The 16,342-nt window shown below is 42.0% G+C and overlaps 1 protein-coding gene across 8 annotated transcripts in view; it reads left to right on the top strand.

The window, feature by feature from the left end:
• TBC1D32 (TBC1 domain family member 32) overlaps positions 1-16,342 on the top strand; it is a 180,170-nt gene that overhangs the window by 37,894 nt on the left and 125,934 nt on the right. For all 8 annotated transcript variants that reach the window (XR_012158036.1, XM_073337176.2, XM_073337184.2 and 5 more), the window contains exons 17-18: positions 8,979-9,180; positions 15,032-15,114. Coding sequence is in view for 7 of the 8 variants with exons in the window: in XM_073337176.2 (XP_073193277.1) it covers positions 8,979-9,180; positions 15,032-15,114 (285 nt within the window). In the remaining variant the exon portion in view is untranslated. The remainder of the gene's footprint in view (positions 1-8,978; positions 9,181-15,031; positions 15,115-16,342) is intronic.

Here is a 16,342-nt window from a genome sequence, read left to right as displayed (position 1 = left end):
AAAGAAAAGAATTTTGCAAAATGAATTACCTCCATTCTCCCTACAAAATAAGCTATTATAGAGTTTTGATCAGCAGTTTTACATAGAGTATTATTTCCCTGTTATGGGCTGTGTGTGCTCCATCCCTATAATGGGTGGTAGGGCTGAAACCTTGCTACTGGGCAGAGAAGTGAAAACTAGCCTTTAAAGACTGAGCTTCAAGTTCTGGAGAGAAGATCTGACAGCAATGGCTTGTTAGGCTGTTTGGAGATGGAACTAATAAATATGCCTCCTAAGTGAGGGAAGTCATAAGAAGGTAGCAATTTTTGGGGGTGGAGTGGGGAGAAAGGTATTTCTGACTAGGGAGAGGAGCTCATTGTCTTCTAACTTGGGAGACTTCTGAACCCAGACCCCAGCTAAGGGAAAGGAATAACTGTTTACCTGGATTGTACTGGTGAGGATTATAGTGATACCGTTATGGGGTGTGGAGACCCCATCCAGTGTGGGGTGAGTTCATTCTGTCCTTCAAGATGCCCTCTGTCTCTAGGCAGTGGGACCTAAAGGCTCAAGTCATTAGTGTTGCCCTGATCCGCAGGACGGTAGAGTCTCATGATCCATGTCAATGGGGAAGCCCTTCTCTGCAGTGAGGCCTAGCAGCCAGAGTCAATAGAGATACCCTGGGTTTGCAGGGCAGTGTGGTCTAGTGGCTAGATTCAATAGAGTGGCTGTCTGGAGTGGGGCTGTATGGCCTAGTGGCTAGAGTCAATAGATTTCAGCGTGGTAGCTGTGTTAGTCTGAATCAGCAAAAACAACGAAGAGTCCCTGTGGCACCTTAGAGACTAACAAATTTATTTAGGCATAAGCTTTCATGGGCTAGAACCCACTTAATCAGATGCATGGAGTGGAAAATACAGTAGCAGGTATATATACAGTACATGAAAAGATGGGAGTTGCCTTACCAAGTGCGGGGGGGGGAGGGGGTCAGTGCTAATGAGACGATTCAATTAACAGTAGAATACCAAGGGAGGAAAAATCACTTTTGTAGTGGTAATGAGGGTGGCCCATTTCAAACAGTTGACAAGAAGGTGTGAGTAACAGTAGGGGGAAATTAATATGGTGAAATTCGTTTTTGTAATGACCCATCCACTCCCAGAGTCAATAGAGTTGCCCTCCAGGGTGCGGGTGGGGCTGTATGGCCTGGCAGCCAGTTACAGTTTGGGGGCCGCCACCCAGGGGGATGGTGGCAGGCAGGATTGGGGGATCTGGGCCTTCCCTGCTCCACCGGGTCCCAGCCCAGGGCCCTGGTCAGGGGTGAGGATGCCTGCCACTGAGTCAGCGGGGATCTGTATGCAATATGCTGACTATCGTTCGCCCTCCTGGGCGACTTCCTACTGTACTACTCGTGGTGGTGGTCTGTGCGTCTTTGGGGTCTCCGGGTTCCTTAGCTGGTGCAAATCTCTGTAGCTCAAACTTCCCTGGGGTATCCACAGGTAGCTGGATGTCTGCTTGGGTCTCAGTGCCTCTGGCTTCCACCATCCAGGGTTCCAGCTGCTCCCGGGCAGGAGCCAGCAAGGAACATCCTTCCTGTCCAGGGGTCAGCCCAGACTGAGCTGAGCTGCTCCCTCTTATACTGGTGCTACACCTGGAGCATGCCCAGTAGGAACATAGGGGCATGGCTTCTTCTGCCCACAGTGAGGAGTTGACCCTTCTCCGTCCAGGGCAGGGTGAGTTCACTTCATTGCAGATGCTCAGACTGTAACCATTCTAAGAACTGTCTTTTGTTGCTTTTCCCGACTGGATTCTTAGCTGAAGAAAGCAGCTTTGTGTGGTTTGTGGGCACTTGGAGCAAAGTGGTTTAAATCACTGATTTTAATCTTGCTTTACAACTGTTGCACTTTTGAGCTGCTTGGTAACCATTAAAACATGTTGATTTGCAACTAGATATAGCTGCACTTTACACTTGATTTGGTACTTCTTGTTAATCAGGAAGATACTCTCTATCTGTACACATGTATTTGCTTATATCAGCAGTTATATAGTTTAACATATATTTCTTCTATGAGAGATGTCGCTGTGGGTGCTCTACTTCAGGTCAAGATGCGTCCCAGCACCTTTGATCAGAGATTTCTACAGCAGTATGCCTACGGGCCACACGTGTGCTGTGCCTACCTCACGAGCTGTCAGTGTTTGAATAGCGCGTGCACAGCCTGGGCTCCTTAGTTCCTTCTCTGCCGTCCCTGGCTAGAGACGGAGTTCAGCAGTCCTCTCAGATTTACTCATAGATAGTTCTGTTTTCTCAGTTTAATGTAGATAGTTTAGTCAGAGAGTTACTATTTAAGAAAAATAGTTTATTTTTTAGAGTTATTTAAAAACAAAAACAAAAAAAAAACCCTCGGCTACGGACATGCCCGGCTCCCCTGGCTTCAAGAGATGTGTCTTCTGCAACAAGGCCATTCCTATCTTGGATGGTCATTCACAATGTGTACGCTGTTTGGGGGAGTCTCATGTACCCCAAAAATGCATCAATTGTAATAAGCTTAAAGCGCGAACCCTCAAGGACAGGGAGCGAAGACTGAAACTGCTCCTCTTAGAAAACTCCCTCAGACCCGCGTCTGACCCTGGCCAGCAAAGCTCTTTAAAACCCTCAAGGGAGAAAGGTAAAACAAAGAAATGGCCAGCTTCCTCCCCCTCAGGAGCCGCTCCTCGGCAAAGAAGTCTCAAATGACTACCCCCCCACCCACCAGTGACCGCCGCTCCACGGCTCGGGACTTTTAAGTGTGCAGGCACTGACTGTGAGTCAGCTGTTCAGCTTCCTGGTGCCGAGGCTCAGGGCTTTCAGCTGCCTGCCTCCCACAGCTCTCCCTCGGCAGCCTTTGACAGCACAGTCCGAGAGCACAGCAGAGATCGCGGCACTGCCCTTTGATCTTGCAGTGCCGCTTTCTCACTCGCTGCAGCCGACGCTCCCGGCAACAAGCTGCATCATATTGCCTGCCTGCCCGCCCAACAGTGCCCACGTGTGGGTCACCTACTCCTGCGGCACAGTATGCACACCCAGTGCAACCTTCGGCGCAGCAGATGCGTCCGCAGACTCTGCCTGCACCAACAGCAGCAGCACCAGCACCACTTCAGTTAACCCTTACTCCTCTCCTGCCTTATCATTCCGCACCTGGAGTCATAGCACCACCTCAGTTTTTACATCCAGGGGACTTAAGAGTGTCACATACTCCTCAATCTCCGCTACTTGGCACCGATCTATCACTGGGACCTTCAGCACCCTATCTGCAGTACTCCCCTACCGCTCCAAGCCTCTCAAGTGGAGAAGAGGAGGAGGAAGAGATTGATGACCATATGTTTTCCTTCCAATGTTCCTCCCAGGTTCGCTTACCTACAAGTGGGAGCTGCACTATACCACGCTCCTCCTAGCCTAGTGGCTACCCACACTGGTACGGTAACCCCTGGATGGGACTACCTACCCCCTTTCCTGGGCAATGGCCATACTGGGATCCATGGAACTACACCACGGCACAATCCAGTGTTCACCGTGCCGCCCGTAGAAAAGCTGTCAGGTGCTCCCTGATGCTTTCTTACACGGATAGGCAGATAACACCTGAAGTAGCTGCTCCGTCTGCACAGGACATTGCTCCCCATCCTACAGTGATAGCACCACAGGAAGTCACGGTGCCCTCACCACCCACTATTGGTAAGCTCATTCACTTTCAGGAATTATTTAAAAGGGTAGCTAATGAACTCAAGATTACCCTAGAGGAGATACCAGAAACCCACCATGAACTCACCAACATATTACAAGCTACCTCCTCATCCGAAATAGCCATACCAATTAATGGGGCCATCATGGAACCAGCTAAAATTATCTGGCAGATGCTGGCCACGATAACCCCCACTAGCAAGAGTCTGGACCACAAATATCTTGTCCCGTCGAAGGGTTCGGAATTTCTATTTACTCACCCATCACCCAATTCGCTAGTGGTTGAGTTGGCCAACCAGAAAAATAAGCACCAGCCTTTCCAATTTACCCTATCTGACAAGGAAAACAAGAGACTGGACTCCTTTGGGCACAAAGTGTATTCATCTTCCACTTTGCAATTTTGAGTAGCGAATTACGCGGCGCTCTTAGCAAAATATGACCACAAAAATTATGCTAAAGTAATGCAATTTATTGATAATGTGTCAGAAGACAAACGATAACAATTCAAAGCAGTGGTGTCTGATGGCCAATTGATCTCCCGTATAGCTCTTCAGGCTGCCCTTGATGCTGCGGATGCAGCCGCCAGATCCACAGCCACGACCATTGTCATATGGTGTGCCTCATGGTTTACTACTTTCTCCTTTCCCAAGGAGATACAGAGCACTGTCAAGGATGTTCCCTTTGATGGGGATAAGCTCTTCGCCTCTACAACCAATCAGGTCCTCCATTCCATGAAAGAATCACATGCTACACTCAGATCTTTAGGCATTCAGCCACCTGCCAGAAAAAAGAGACAGTACACATATCAGCCATACCAATGGCCACGCTACCATGCAGCATTTCAGATAATATGATAAACAGCAACAACAACGCCATAGACCCAGAACCCAATGACATCGCCCTCCACAAATGATGACAATCCACCCTTCTGCCTCAAACAAACAAAGTTGAAGCCTTGGTCGAGGGTATAGAAAACCTCCCACCCTCTTCAGCATTGATTTCAACCATCCATTTCTTTGGACACCATTTGCGTCCGTTCCTTGCCAATTGGGAAGCTATTACTATGGACAGATGAGTCCTGGAAATTATCAGATCAGGTTATGTCATCCCCTTCCTCTCTTTACCCCCCCCATCCACCTTTCCACCCCATCCCGCTTCAGGGACCCCTCTCACAAACAGTTGCTCAAGGGGTACAACACCTCATACAACTAGGAGCGATAGAGCAGATACCAACTCAACCCAGAGGGAAAGGGTTTTACTCCCACTGCTTCTTGACAGAAAAGAAAAATGGTGGATGGTGCCCTATCCTCAACTTTCAATATCTAAACAAGTGTGTCAAGAAACAGAAATTCTGGATGGTTACTCTACCAATGATAATTCCGACACTGAAGCAGGGAGATTGGTTTTCAACCGCTGCCCTCCAAGACACATATTTCCATGTCACTATCCACCCTGTCCATCGACGTTTTCTCAGATTTGCTTTGGGAATGGAACTCTGCCAATACAGGGTCCTGCCCTCTGGCCTTTCCACTGCCCCACGTGTCTTCTCAAAAGTGCTAGCAGTCGTAATAGCACATCTCATAAATAAAGGGGTCCTCATTTTTTCTTACCTGGACGATTGTCTCCTCAAGTCGCCCACTCACTTGGAGGCTATCCAAGCAACTTCTGCAACTTGCCTCTCTTCCCCAGGACAGATTCCACACAATGGGTACCCTAATTACCCAGATATGTGCTAGCCCACTGGTTGCAGTCCGAGATTCCCTGCAGCTGTTAGGGCACATGGCCGCCTCCACATTCATGGTTCCAAATGCCTACCTGTACATATGATGCCTTCAGGGGTGGCTAGCCAAGGTATACAAACCAAGTATCCACAGATTAGACAAATTGCTAACTCTGCCTCCAAAGGTCAAGGAGTCGCTCCTCTGGTGGACCTCTCCTATCAATATCTGTGCCGGGATTCCCTTCTGACAAGAACCCCCTTCACTGACCATCACTACAGATGCATCCGTCACAGGATGGGGAGCGCACATGGGTCATCTCACCACTCAGGGCCTCTAGTCCTCTACGGAAACCCAGCTTTATATAAATCTACTAGAGCTCTGAGCCATATGCAATGACTGCCTCCATTTCCTTCCCATTATCCAAAACCGCAGAATTCAGATCTTGACAGACAACATCACATGCATTTTCTATGTGAACAGACAGGGGGAGCCCAGTCCCACTCCCCTTGCACAGAGGCAGTAAAACTATGGAATTGGTGCTTTCAACAAAATATCCATATCTCTGCCTCATACCTGCCTGGTTCTCAGAACACCACCAAACTCAGTCGATCCTTTCCCCATACAGCACGAGTGGGAACTCAACTGTGCTATCCTATCCACCATTTTCCAGACCTGGGGTTATCCCCAACTAGATCTATTTGCCACAGCACTAAACAAAAAATGCCCAATGTTCTGCTCCAGAGCCGGCTTGGGGAAACACTCTCGAGGAGATGCCTTCATGCTTCCATGGGCCGACACTCTAACGTATGCATTTCCACCAATACCTCTGTTGAACAGAGTAATACAGAAGATAAGAACAGACAAATCCAACATCATTCTAATAGCCCCATCGTGGCCCAGACAACCATGGTATCCCTTCCTCATGCAGATGTCGGTCAAGCCACCGATTCTCTTTCCCCCCCCTCAGCAACCTCCTATCACAACGCAGGGGCCAAGTATTTCACCCCGACATACAGTGACTCCACCTGAGGGCCTGGCTAATCAATGGTTCTCTAATGAGGAGTTAGCATGTTCTGAACAAGTGCGGACAGTCCTACTACACAGCAGGACACACACCATGTGCACTACTTACCTTATATAAATGGAAGAGGTTCACATCTTGGTGTACGGCCAAACAGACCTCCCCAGTTTCCACCCCACTCCCGCTGACACTGGATTACCTGCTGGACCTTAAAACATCAGGTCTCTCCATGAGTTCCCTCAAGGTCCACCTCACGGCAATCACCACATTTCACCATAAGATTGACAACACTGTGGTCGTTGCCCATCCAGTAACCAAAAGGTTCCTGAAGGGCATCCAAACATTATATCCAGACGTAAATCCGCCTGCAGTGCTCTGGGACCTTCACCTAGTCCTCAAAGCTCTGATGGATAAACCCTTTGAGCCAATGGCTACCTGCTCCCTTCTCCACCTATCTATGAAGACTGCCTTCCTGATAGCAATCATGTCTGCCAGATGAGTGGGAAAAATGGGAGCACTGATGGTGGAACCTTCATATACCACATTCTTCCATGATAAGGTCACACTCCACACACATCCAAAGTTCCTGCCTAAGATGCACTCTTCCTTTCACCTCAATGAGCCAATACACCTACCAACATTTTCCCCCAAACCCCACACTAATGCTTTTGAAACAGCAGTGAACACTCTTGATGTGCGCAGAGCACTATCCTTTTACCTAGATAGAACAAAGCCCTAAACAAAGTTTAGGAAAAGCCCCAAACTTTTTGTCTCTACCACTTGGCGATCACAGGGAAAAGCTATCTCTACCCAGAGACTCTCCAAATGGATTGCAGACTGCATACGTCTCTGCTGCCAACTGAAGCAAATACAACCCCCTACATCAAATAGGACACACTCTCTACTAGAGTTGTCTCCACTTCCACTGCCTTTCTCTGTAATGTCCCGCTTTCTGACATAGGCAAGGCAGCGACCTGGGCATCGAACCTTATCTTCGCCAATCATTCTGCTCTCGTGCACACGGCAGCATCCAACAGCAGGATGGGTAGAGCTGTTTTGTCAACAACTGTCTTACCTGATCCGAAGTCCCAACCATCCTAAGGGATACCGCTTTTCAGTCACCTGAGGTGGAGCACCCACAGGGACATCTCTCTCTCTCAAAGAGGAGGTTACTCACCCTGTGCAGTAACTGAAGTTCTTTGAGATGAGTGTCCCTGTGGATGCTCTACTACCCGCCCTCCTTCCCTCTACTTCAGAATCTGGAACGTGCTCCATTGTCGAGAAGGAACTGAGGAGCCCGGGCCATGCATGTGCTGTTCAAACACTGACAGCTCGTGAGGCAGGCACAGTGCATGCGTGGCCCATAGGGCTACTGCTGTAGAAATCGCCCATCAAAGGCGCTGGGATGCACCTTGACCTGAAGTGGAGCATCCACAGGGACAGTCATCTCGAAGAACTGCACAGGGTGAGTAACCTCCTCTTACTCAGATTCTTAATATTTACATTTTATTATGTAAAAATGGTGAATGATGCACTTATTTACTAGATTAGTTTTTTACTTGTTATTTGTATCAAGCTGCATTTGTCTGTACATTGGAATTCAATGAAAATGCACAAAAATTGCATTTTAAAATGGTTTTATTAGTTGAATAAAACTACTTTGAAAAACAAAGTAAGTTTACCAAACATGTTTTGTATTTTAAGATAATTGATTTATGAAACAAAAAACATATATAATCTGTAGTTAGTGTGTTGAACTGATTGCTTCTGGTCACTATGTCCTTTAAGATTTTAGGAATAGGAGACCTCATCGTCTCACAATTTGTTTTTATTCATAGATTGAGGAAAATGAGGTTTCCTTCTTTTTCAACTCCCAGCTGGTTTCTTAACTTTGAATGAGTTAGTCACTGAACTGAACTAGTAGAATAAATTGAAATGAGGTAAATAGTTTTGCTGTACCTGCAGCAGAGGTAGCTACTGTCAAAAGCTGGGTTAGCACTTCAATAAACCTGGTTCCAGATGCTTAGCCAGTGATTTCCAACAGTTCGGTCACTTGGCTTTCTTTAAAATTTCATCAGCAAACATACTGCTTAAATATATACATATTAAAATTTAATTCAAATGATTGTAATAGATTATAGTAAATTGAGTCCTTAGCATTTTAAAGAGGAAAATGTATTTAATTTATATTAAGATAATTTAATTTAAATTTTTAAAAAAATAATTTTTTGTCTTAAAAAATCATCAATTTTTATCCACCCTTATTTGGACTAGGTGGACGGAAGCTGCTCCACATTTGTTTTGTTTGGATCTGTAGTCCAAAGGAAACTTCCCAGTGATTTTTATTTTCCTCTGACTGAGGTTGGAACAATTTTTTTTCTCTTTTTTGGAGGCATAACTTAAAGGGGCCATGACCTCAACCCCTAGGACTTCCCAGCAGTCCAGTTACACTTCTACTGTAGAAATTGCATGAGCTAATCAAAATGGTTAATTTAATGCTGTTTATTAGTGACTGCAAAACAATGTTTTAAAAGGGCTATTTTGTTTCTAGCCTTACAGCAGCTCATACAATTGTTCAGTTTACAAAGAAACTCCTTGATGAAAATATTTCTGTTTTGTCTGGATCCGAGATGTTGCCAGCCCTTAAAGGAGCTTTCATTTTTGTGTGTCGTCAGATGTATAGTACCTGTGAAGGTCTGCAGGTGCTGATTCCTTATGGTTTGCATGAATCCATTGCTGACGCTTGGAAGAAGGTAACTGTCTTATTGCAAACATAAGTTTTTTGTGAACAATAAAAATATATCTTTACTATTATATTGCTCTTCAGATTAAATCCTTTATATTTAATTTACACTGTAGTAGGGGTGCTTGAGCGGCAAAGAGTCCTGTGGCAACGTATAGACTAACAGACGTATTTTATGTAGGGATAAATGGACACAAATCAGATATTAGGAACGGCAATATACAAAAATCTGTAGGAGAACACTTCAATCTCTCTGGCACACAAGAGCAGATTTAAAATAGCCATCCTGCACCAAAAAATCTCCAGGACGAGACTTCAAAAAGAAACTGCTGAGCTTCAGTTCATTTGCAAATTTGACACCATCAGCTCAGGATTAAACAAAGACTGTGAATGGCTAGCCAACTACAAAAGCAGTTTCTCCTCTCTTGGTGTTCACACCTCAACTGCTAGAAGAGGCACTCATCCTCCCTGATTGAACTAACAGCGTTATCCCTAGCCTGATTCTTGCTTGCATGTTTATACCTGCCTCTGGAAATTTCCACTACATGCATCTGACGAAGTGGGTATTCACCCATGAAAGCTTATGCTCCAATACGTCTGTTAGTCTATAAGGTGCCACAGGACTCTTTGCCGCTTTTACAGATCCAGACTAACACGGCTACCCCTCTGATACTTGGTATTCTTGAGAAGACCCTTTATTGTACAACACTTGTGCTCTACAGATAATTCCCATTCCTGAATCTATGCATCTGCATGCAGGCATGGCAGGATCCCATTTATAACTTGGAAGTTTTATGCCTTTGTATTAAACTGGGAAATTTTATACCATACCTGATGAAGTACATAGGCTGCCCTCGGTTGTCCACAGGTTAATTTATTTTTGAAGATTGTCCATGAAAGAGCTCCTCTGGGATTGTGTCCCACCACTGGTCAGTGCTCATCACATGTCAAAGGAAGATTCCAAAGTATCACTTTCTATCGCCAATCTTTTCTAATCGCCACTCTTGGTTCCTGGGCTTGTAAAATTAAAACAAACAAAAAAATACTTTAGTCATTTTTTAAAATGAATTTTCCTATTTTGGGGGGGGGGGGGGGGGGGGAAGACACACAAAAAAGGTATTTCAAACTGTGAAATTATTGGTTAGACCCAACTGAGATTCCCTAACACTTGCACCTATGAGGCCTGCACAAGGGAGCTCTTACCTTGTGTACCTTAGCAACAAGCCTGTCCTAGAGAGCCATTCTCCTGAAACTTGAAGAGCTGTGCAGCTTTTACTTTACAATATACTCAGTGAATAAACCATTTTTCAAATCTATTTCATTCACTAACATTTTCATTGCTCAGATAGGCTAGTCATGCACACGAGCAACATGTTCTTATATAAGCATGTTGTGAGCTTAGCATAGTCATTGTGAATGTTGCACATTCCGAGAGTGCAGTTGTCAAACAGTTCATAACTTAGTCAAATCAAAACAAATGTTTAAGAGGATGAAGATTTTCATGCCAAATTTCAATTTTCTTCCCTCAAGCACTTTGAGGCTAGAGTTGATTTCAAGTAAGTCACTGAAATATTTCAATTAGGAAAGTGGTGGAATTTTTTCTTTTCCCTCATGCTCAAAAATGAATGGAACATTTTAGCTCAAATATTCCCAAAATATTAACTTGCAACAGAAACCAGCCCAGCCCTGGAAAAGAAAAGTCTTTGAAGGTTAAATTTTCAGAAAGATATGATACTGAAGTCGTGGGGAAGGGAGGAGTTAGAACGGAATAGCTACGGCTTCCACTATGTTACTGTATATACACCCTATGATTAATGTGAATACAATATATATGTATGTACAATATTAATTAAGTAATAATTTAAAGTAATATAAACAGTCACAAATCTAAATTTAAGCATTCATTTACAGTAATCTAAAGTCTGAAAAAGAGATACTTAGAATTATCAGTTAATTTTGGATATTTCTTGCCCCTGTTGTGCACAGGTACTGCAGTGAAAGGCAAAGGTTAATTATTCAAAATAGTGAAAATAAAATAAGTAATTACCAGAATCTCAATTTTATAATGATAAATTAGATTTCTAATTGAACAAAGCTGATCTTGAAGCTTATGCTGTCTGTTGCATTGAGAACGCTGGACTAGAATTCTGCGGACTTAAGTGAACGAGTTTACATGTATTGTGCTATAATTTATGTAACTCAGCAAGTTGTCTAGTCTAGCTTAAACAGTCTGTCTTACTTTATTTAATTTTTACGACATGAAATCTTACAAGCTTTTGATGGGCATTTCCAATTACCTGCTGTGATGAAGTGCTACAAGTGATATAGGTAGGCATACGTACACACCTCTATGCACATTAAATTCTCTTGTCATAGTACAGAACATCATTTGGACAAAAAACCTAAATTTGACATACAGAAGATGAATATGAAGAATTAGAATGAAAAATCCATCAAACATATAACTGTGATACAGCTCCTGTTCCTGTATCTCACATCAGAGACCAAGTTGAGATTACAGTGTGAATGTGCCTTACGTTCATCCCTAATGAACTGAATGAACTAGTAGAGAAACTGAGTTTTCAGCTTCGCCATCTTGGATATTTTTGTTCGTAGTTTTCCATTCCTGGTTTCTTCAAATTAGCTTCAACTTATAAAAAGCTTTACGAGTTCCAGACATTGGTAATGTAACAAAGTGTTTGAGCAGGTGATAAATCTCTGAAATTAAGAGTTGCTAGTTTTAAAGAATAAATCTGATGATTTTTAAAAGTTTCTAGAAGTATCAGAGGCAAGCACATTGCCATTTTGTAAGGTGTTGGAGTCTTCGCCCAGCAACAAACATAAGTTACTTACTCATAAAGTATAAAAAGGTTACTCATCGTGTGGAATGGTTTATTATTAAAAGGTAATTCCAAAGTAACAATGGATGCCACCCCTCAACCTAAGCACTTTTTCCCAGGGTTGGCTGTTTCTGGGTTCTCTCTTTCAGGACCTGTCTGGCTCAAACCCTAGTTTCCCTGGCTAGAGCAATACTCCCACTTCCCTTCTGTTTATGGTGCAATCTGATGTAGAGTATCTTCCAGAGCATGTGAGCAGTAAGAAACTTGTAGATACTTGCAAGATTCTGACAGCTGCTAAGAGTGGGGCAATGGGAGAATTCCATTACTACCCTACAAAATAAAAACTGTAAAAATAGTTTGAAAATATAACCCAAATGTGTCAGCTTTTTCTTGATACTAATATGTGGACTCACCGTTGGGACACTTATAAATCTCAACTTTTTATTCTTACAAATATTTTGATCATGGTATCTCTTTCCCAACGAACGGACCTTTTTGCTTTTCACTCTTTTAGCACTGTACTTCTGAACATGAGCACTTTTCAGTAAGACAGATAAGGAACAGTTTCACTCTGCAGGGAAAGCCACTAAAAAGTGCTCATGATCAAGTATATGGCAGTAGTAGAATTCTGGGGCAGATGCTGGCATGATTAAAAAGAAGAAGATAAAAAGAGAGTTGAGAGACCCAGAAAAAGCAACAGCATACTACACAATGATATTATGGATGTATATGGTCATGTGTATGTTACAATATAACTTCATTATGCTCATTGAAATTACACATCTGAAATTATATAATCTATAACATCCATTATCATTTGATTAAGTAGTGTAATGTCCCCATCATTGCTTAAAACCTAAAAATCTTAAATCGTTGATCTTAAATAAAGTATTTTCTTAAATTTTTTTTTCAGATATCTTTTACATTAGCATCCCCATCAAAAGTGTTGACTTTTTTTTCTGAACGTTGATAGGATTGTTTGGTATATTTAATGTTGTATAGATGATTCAGAAGGTACTTCTTACTTCAGATCAGATCAAAGCTAATATGCAGTAAAGACACCAGTATCCTACAGTTAAGGACAATGATTTCTGTAGATGCAAATGGAATAAAAAGTTCTTCCTTTTTCTGTGTGAAATTTTGTAATTAAAAACAAAACAAAGTTATCTACAAAATGTCAGAGTGTGTGTAGTTTTCTTTTAAGTAAGATTGGAAAAATATATTTGCAATTCTTTCTATACCACATAAGATATGGAAATAGAATTACAATTTTTCAGATTTTTTTCAGGATTTTTTAGCTCTGCTGATAAATAAGTGATATAGAAAATATTTACTTAACTACCTTAATATCTTCACACCTCTGATAAATATTCCACGGTATTTTACAACTTGGCAGATAGGTGTTTATTAATGAAATTGAACTAGTCTGATTCAGAATTCTGGCACACTATGCCAGGACATTCTGGATCTAAGCGTTTATTTTGGAGATTATTAATTTTGTTTTATTTTGTATATTGTAATGTTAGGTATTATTTCCTGACACTGAATTTCCTTACCTCACATAAAAGGGTACTGATAAAATCTCAGTATAGTGACAATCATCATGTTTTGAATTATACAGTGCCATGGTCAAAGGAAAGCATAGGAGATTTTTTTTTTTTAAAAAAAGAAAACCAAAGAAAGCATTGAGGGGAAAAACGGTACCAAAACTTTTACAAGACATAAAAAAAAGGCCTGACTGGAGAGTCAAAGGTTATTTGGAGACCAGGGCCATTTACATTTCTGGGTCAATTGTGACAAAAGAGCTATGGGAAAAATATAATAAAAAGAAACAGACCTAACATTGAAGGGAGGGACTCAGAGTACAGGATATCATAGCCAAATGATGTTGGATGTGTTGAAGTTGGAATGGTGATTGGAGTAGCACAGTTTGGGTGAGTTGCTCCTTTGCTGACCGTGGTCAAGAAAGAACTGACTAGGAGATTTCAAGAGTTAATGTTTAGTCATTAGTAGCTGGGGTAGTGACTTGTGCTTCCATCAGCTACTACTGACCAAAAAATACCTCAAAAACTTGGGAAGTTTTGCCTGTTCTCACACTAAGGAGCTGAAACCCAGGAGTGAGACTCCTACCAGAATGACATACTTAGAGAAGCAGAACTACAATGTAATTCCCCACTACAGTAGCACGTATGACAGTGTGCAGTTTTTTTTTTTTTTTCCTTTTTTGCTACTGTCATTTAAAAAATAGTCTAGGAACTGAAAAACTATGAAAGAAAGGTCCATAATAAAGTTATATTTTATTAACAGAAATTATAGTGTCACCTTGAAATATATTCCCTTTAAAACATATTCAGGGTTTATTTAATCTAATTTATTTTATCTAACTGAGGCATTTATATGGCCCCATTACTATAGTAGCTGAGTGCCTCAGAATCTTTAATGTCTTTGTCCTCACAATACCCCTGTGAAGCAGGGAAGGACTATTTATCCCCATTTTACATATGGGAATCTGTGACACACAGAGGCTTAGAGCCAGATTTGTAAAGGTATTTAGGTACCTAAAGGTTTCAGAGTAACAGCCGTGTTAGTCTGTATTCGCAAAAAGAAAAGGAGTACTTGTGGCACCTTAGAGACTAACCAATTTATTTGAACATAAGCTTTCGTGAGCTACACGAAAGCTTATGCTCAAATAAATTGGTTAATTTGAGCATAAGCTTTCGTGTAGCTCATGAAAGCTTATGTTCAAATAAATTGGTTAGTCTCTAAGGTGCCACAAGTACTCCTTTTCTTTTTAGGTACCTAAAGTTGCAGATAGAAGCCAGAATGCCTTTTAGAATTTGTCCTTAAGAGCCTTGTGTACAATCACATGGGAAGCCTGTTGACCAAGCAGGGAATTGAATTCAGATCTCCCACGTTCCAGGCTAATGCCCTAAGCACTGGACCATCCTTCCATCCTTTTTCTTATTGGTAGTCAGAACTTCTAAGAATGATGTAATAATAACTGCATTTTTTATTTCATAGGCTAGTTCACTTTCAGAAAGGATTCCTACTCCTGTACCTGGGGCAGACTCCATTTCATCAGGAAATCAAGAGTCACAAAACATGTAAGTACTGCTGCGTCTATTCATATTTGGGTAAAATACACAAGTCCACTGCAGCCCAGATTTGTTGACCTTCAGGACAGTTATTATGCCCATTTGTTTTCTTAGGCTTTTGCCAGGAGCAGGTTGGTAGCTACAAGAAGGTACATATCTTGAGCTGAGGTTTCTCATTTTAGACCTCCCTAGCACAGGGCTCATACAGTCATAAAGTTCTTCCCAGCTTTGTGTGGTTTTACTAAGTTCTATGTAGATTTGGCTCATAATTTGCTGTCTATGTGGATCAAAACTCGTTGGGGAAAATATGAATTAAAAGACGTAAAACAAAATAGTTGACACAGTTTTTCTCTCATGGCTTTGATTGTGTTATTAGTTAAAAATCCTGTTTTGTAGAATACCATCAATGCCTTCAAAACATCATATAGTGAGATTATCAGAATACTGGCTGAAAGCTAGTCACGCAGTGAGAGAAAAGACATCTCTCCTTTGATGTTAATACAAACTTCATTTCCCCATTAGATGCTTGTATGTTAAGTTTTATATTGGTGAGAAATACATGAACTCTATACTGCATGTGAATGTGGGGTGTTAAAAAATGTAATTAAACACTAATGATAGACTTATGTGTATCTTTCTTTACTTTTAATTGTGTGGGATAGTCTCTAAAAAAGCTTCCATACTTAATTTGTACAGGAATTACAATATTTGTTGTTGGTTTATTTTTTTCCCTTTTGTGAAGTGACTGTAGTGACTTTAAATCAGTGTTGAGAAAGGAAACCCTATATGAAGTGCTCTGCTGGAGATCACTGTCAATAGTAAATTCCAATGAATTATAAAGTACAATCCCTTCCTAACTGCTGAATTTGACAGTTTTTTATGGAATAAGAGACTCCAAGAAATTATTTTTAGATAAAGCTTTTGCTTCCCACTGAACAAGAAATGACTTCAAGATTCTAGGTACAGGGGCTAAAGTCTAGGGTGGTGTTTGACTATGGTTGGAAGTGTGGTTTCTGCTTATATCTGTCAAAGCTGCTGGTGGGAATCAAACATCCACCAGGGGAGCTCAGACCCAGATGTGAGAATCCAGTAAGGTGATGTGTTCAGGGAAGCAAGATTACAAGGCGAATAGTGATGGGATGGTGTCTGGTGAGAGATCATTTAAATGCTGGGCTTCTCTTTCTTGGTTAGAGGATGGTTTGGGTGTATTCACACTTGCTTCTAATCAGGGTGAAAG

This window comes from Lepidochelys kempii, chromosome 3 (genome assembly GCF_965140285.1).
Source record: "Lepidochelys kempii isolate rLepKem1 chromosome 3, rLepKem1.hap1, whole genome shotgun sequence".
NCBI lineage: Eukaryota > Metazoa > Chordata > Testudines > Cheloniidae > Lepidochelys > Lepidochelys kempii.
Note: the sequence above shows the minus strand (reverse complement) of the source record. Positions and strands in the feature narration are given on the sequence as shown.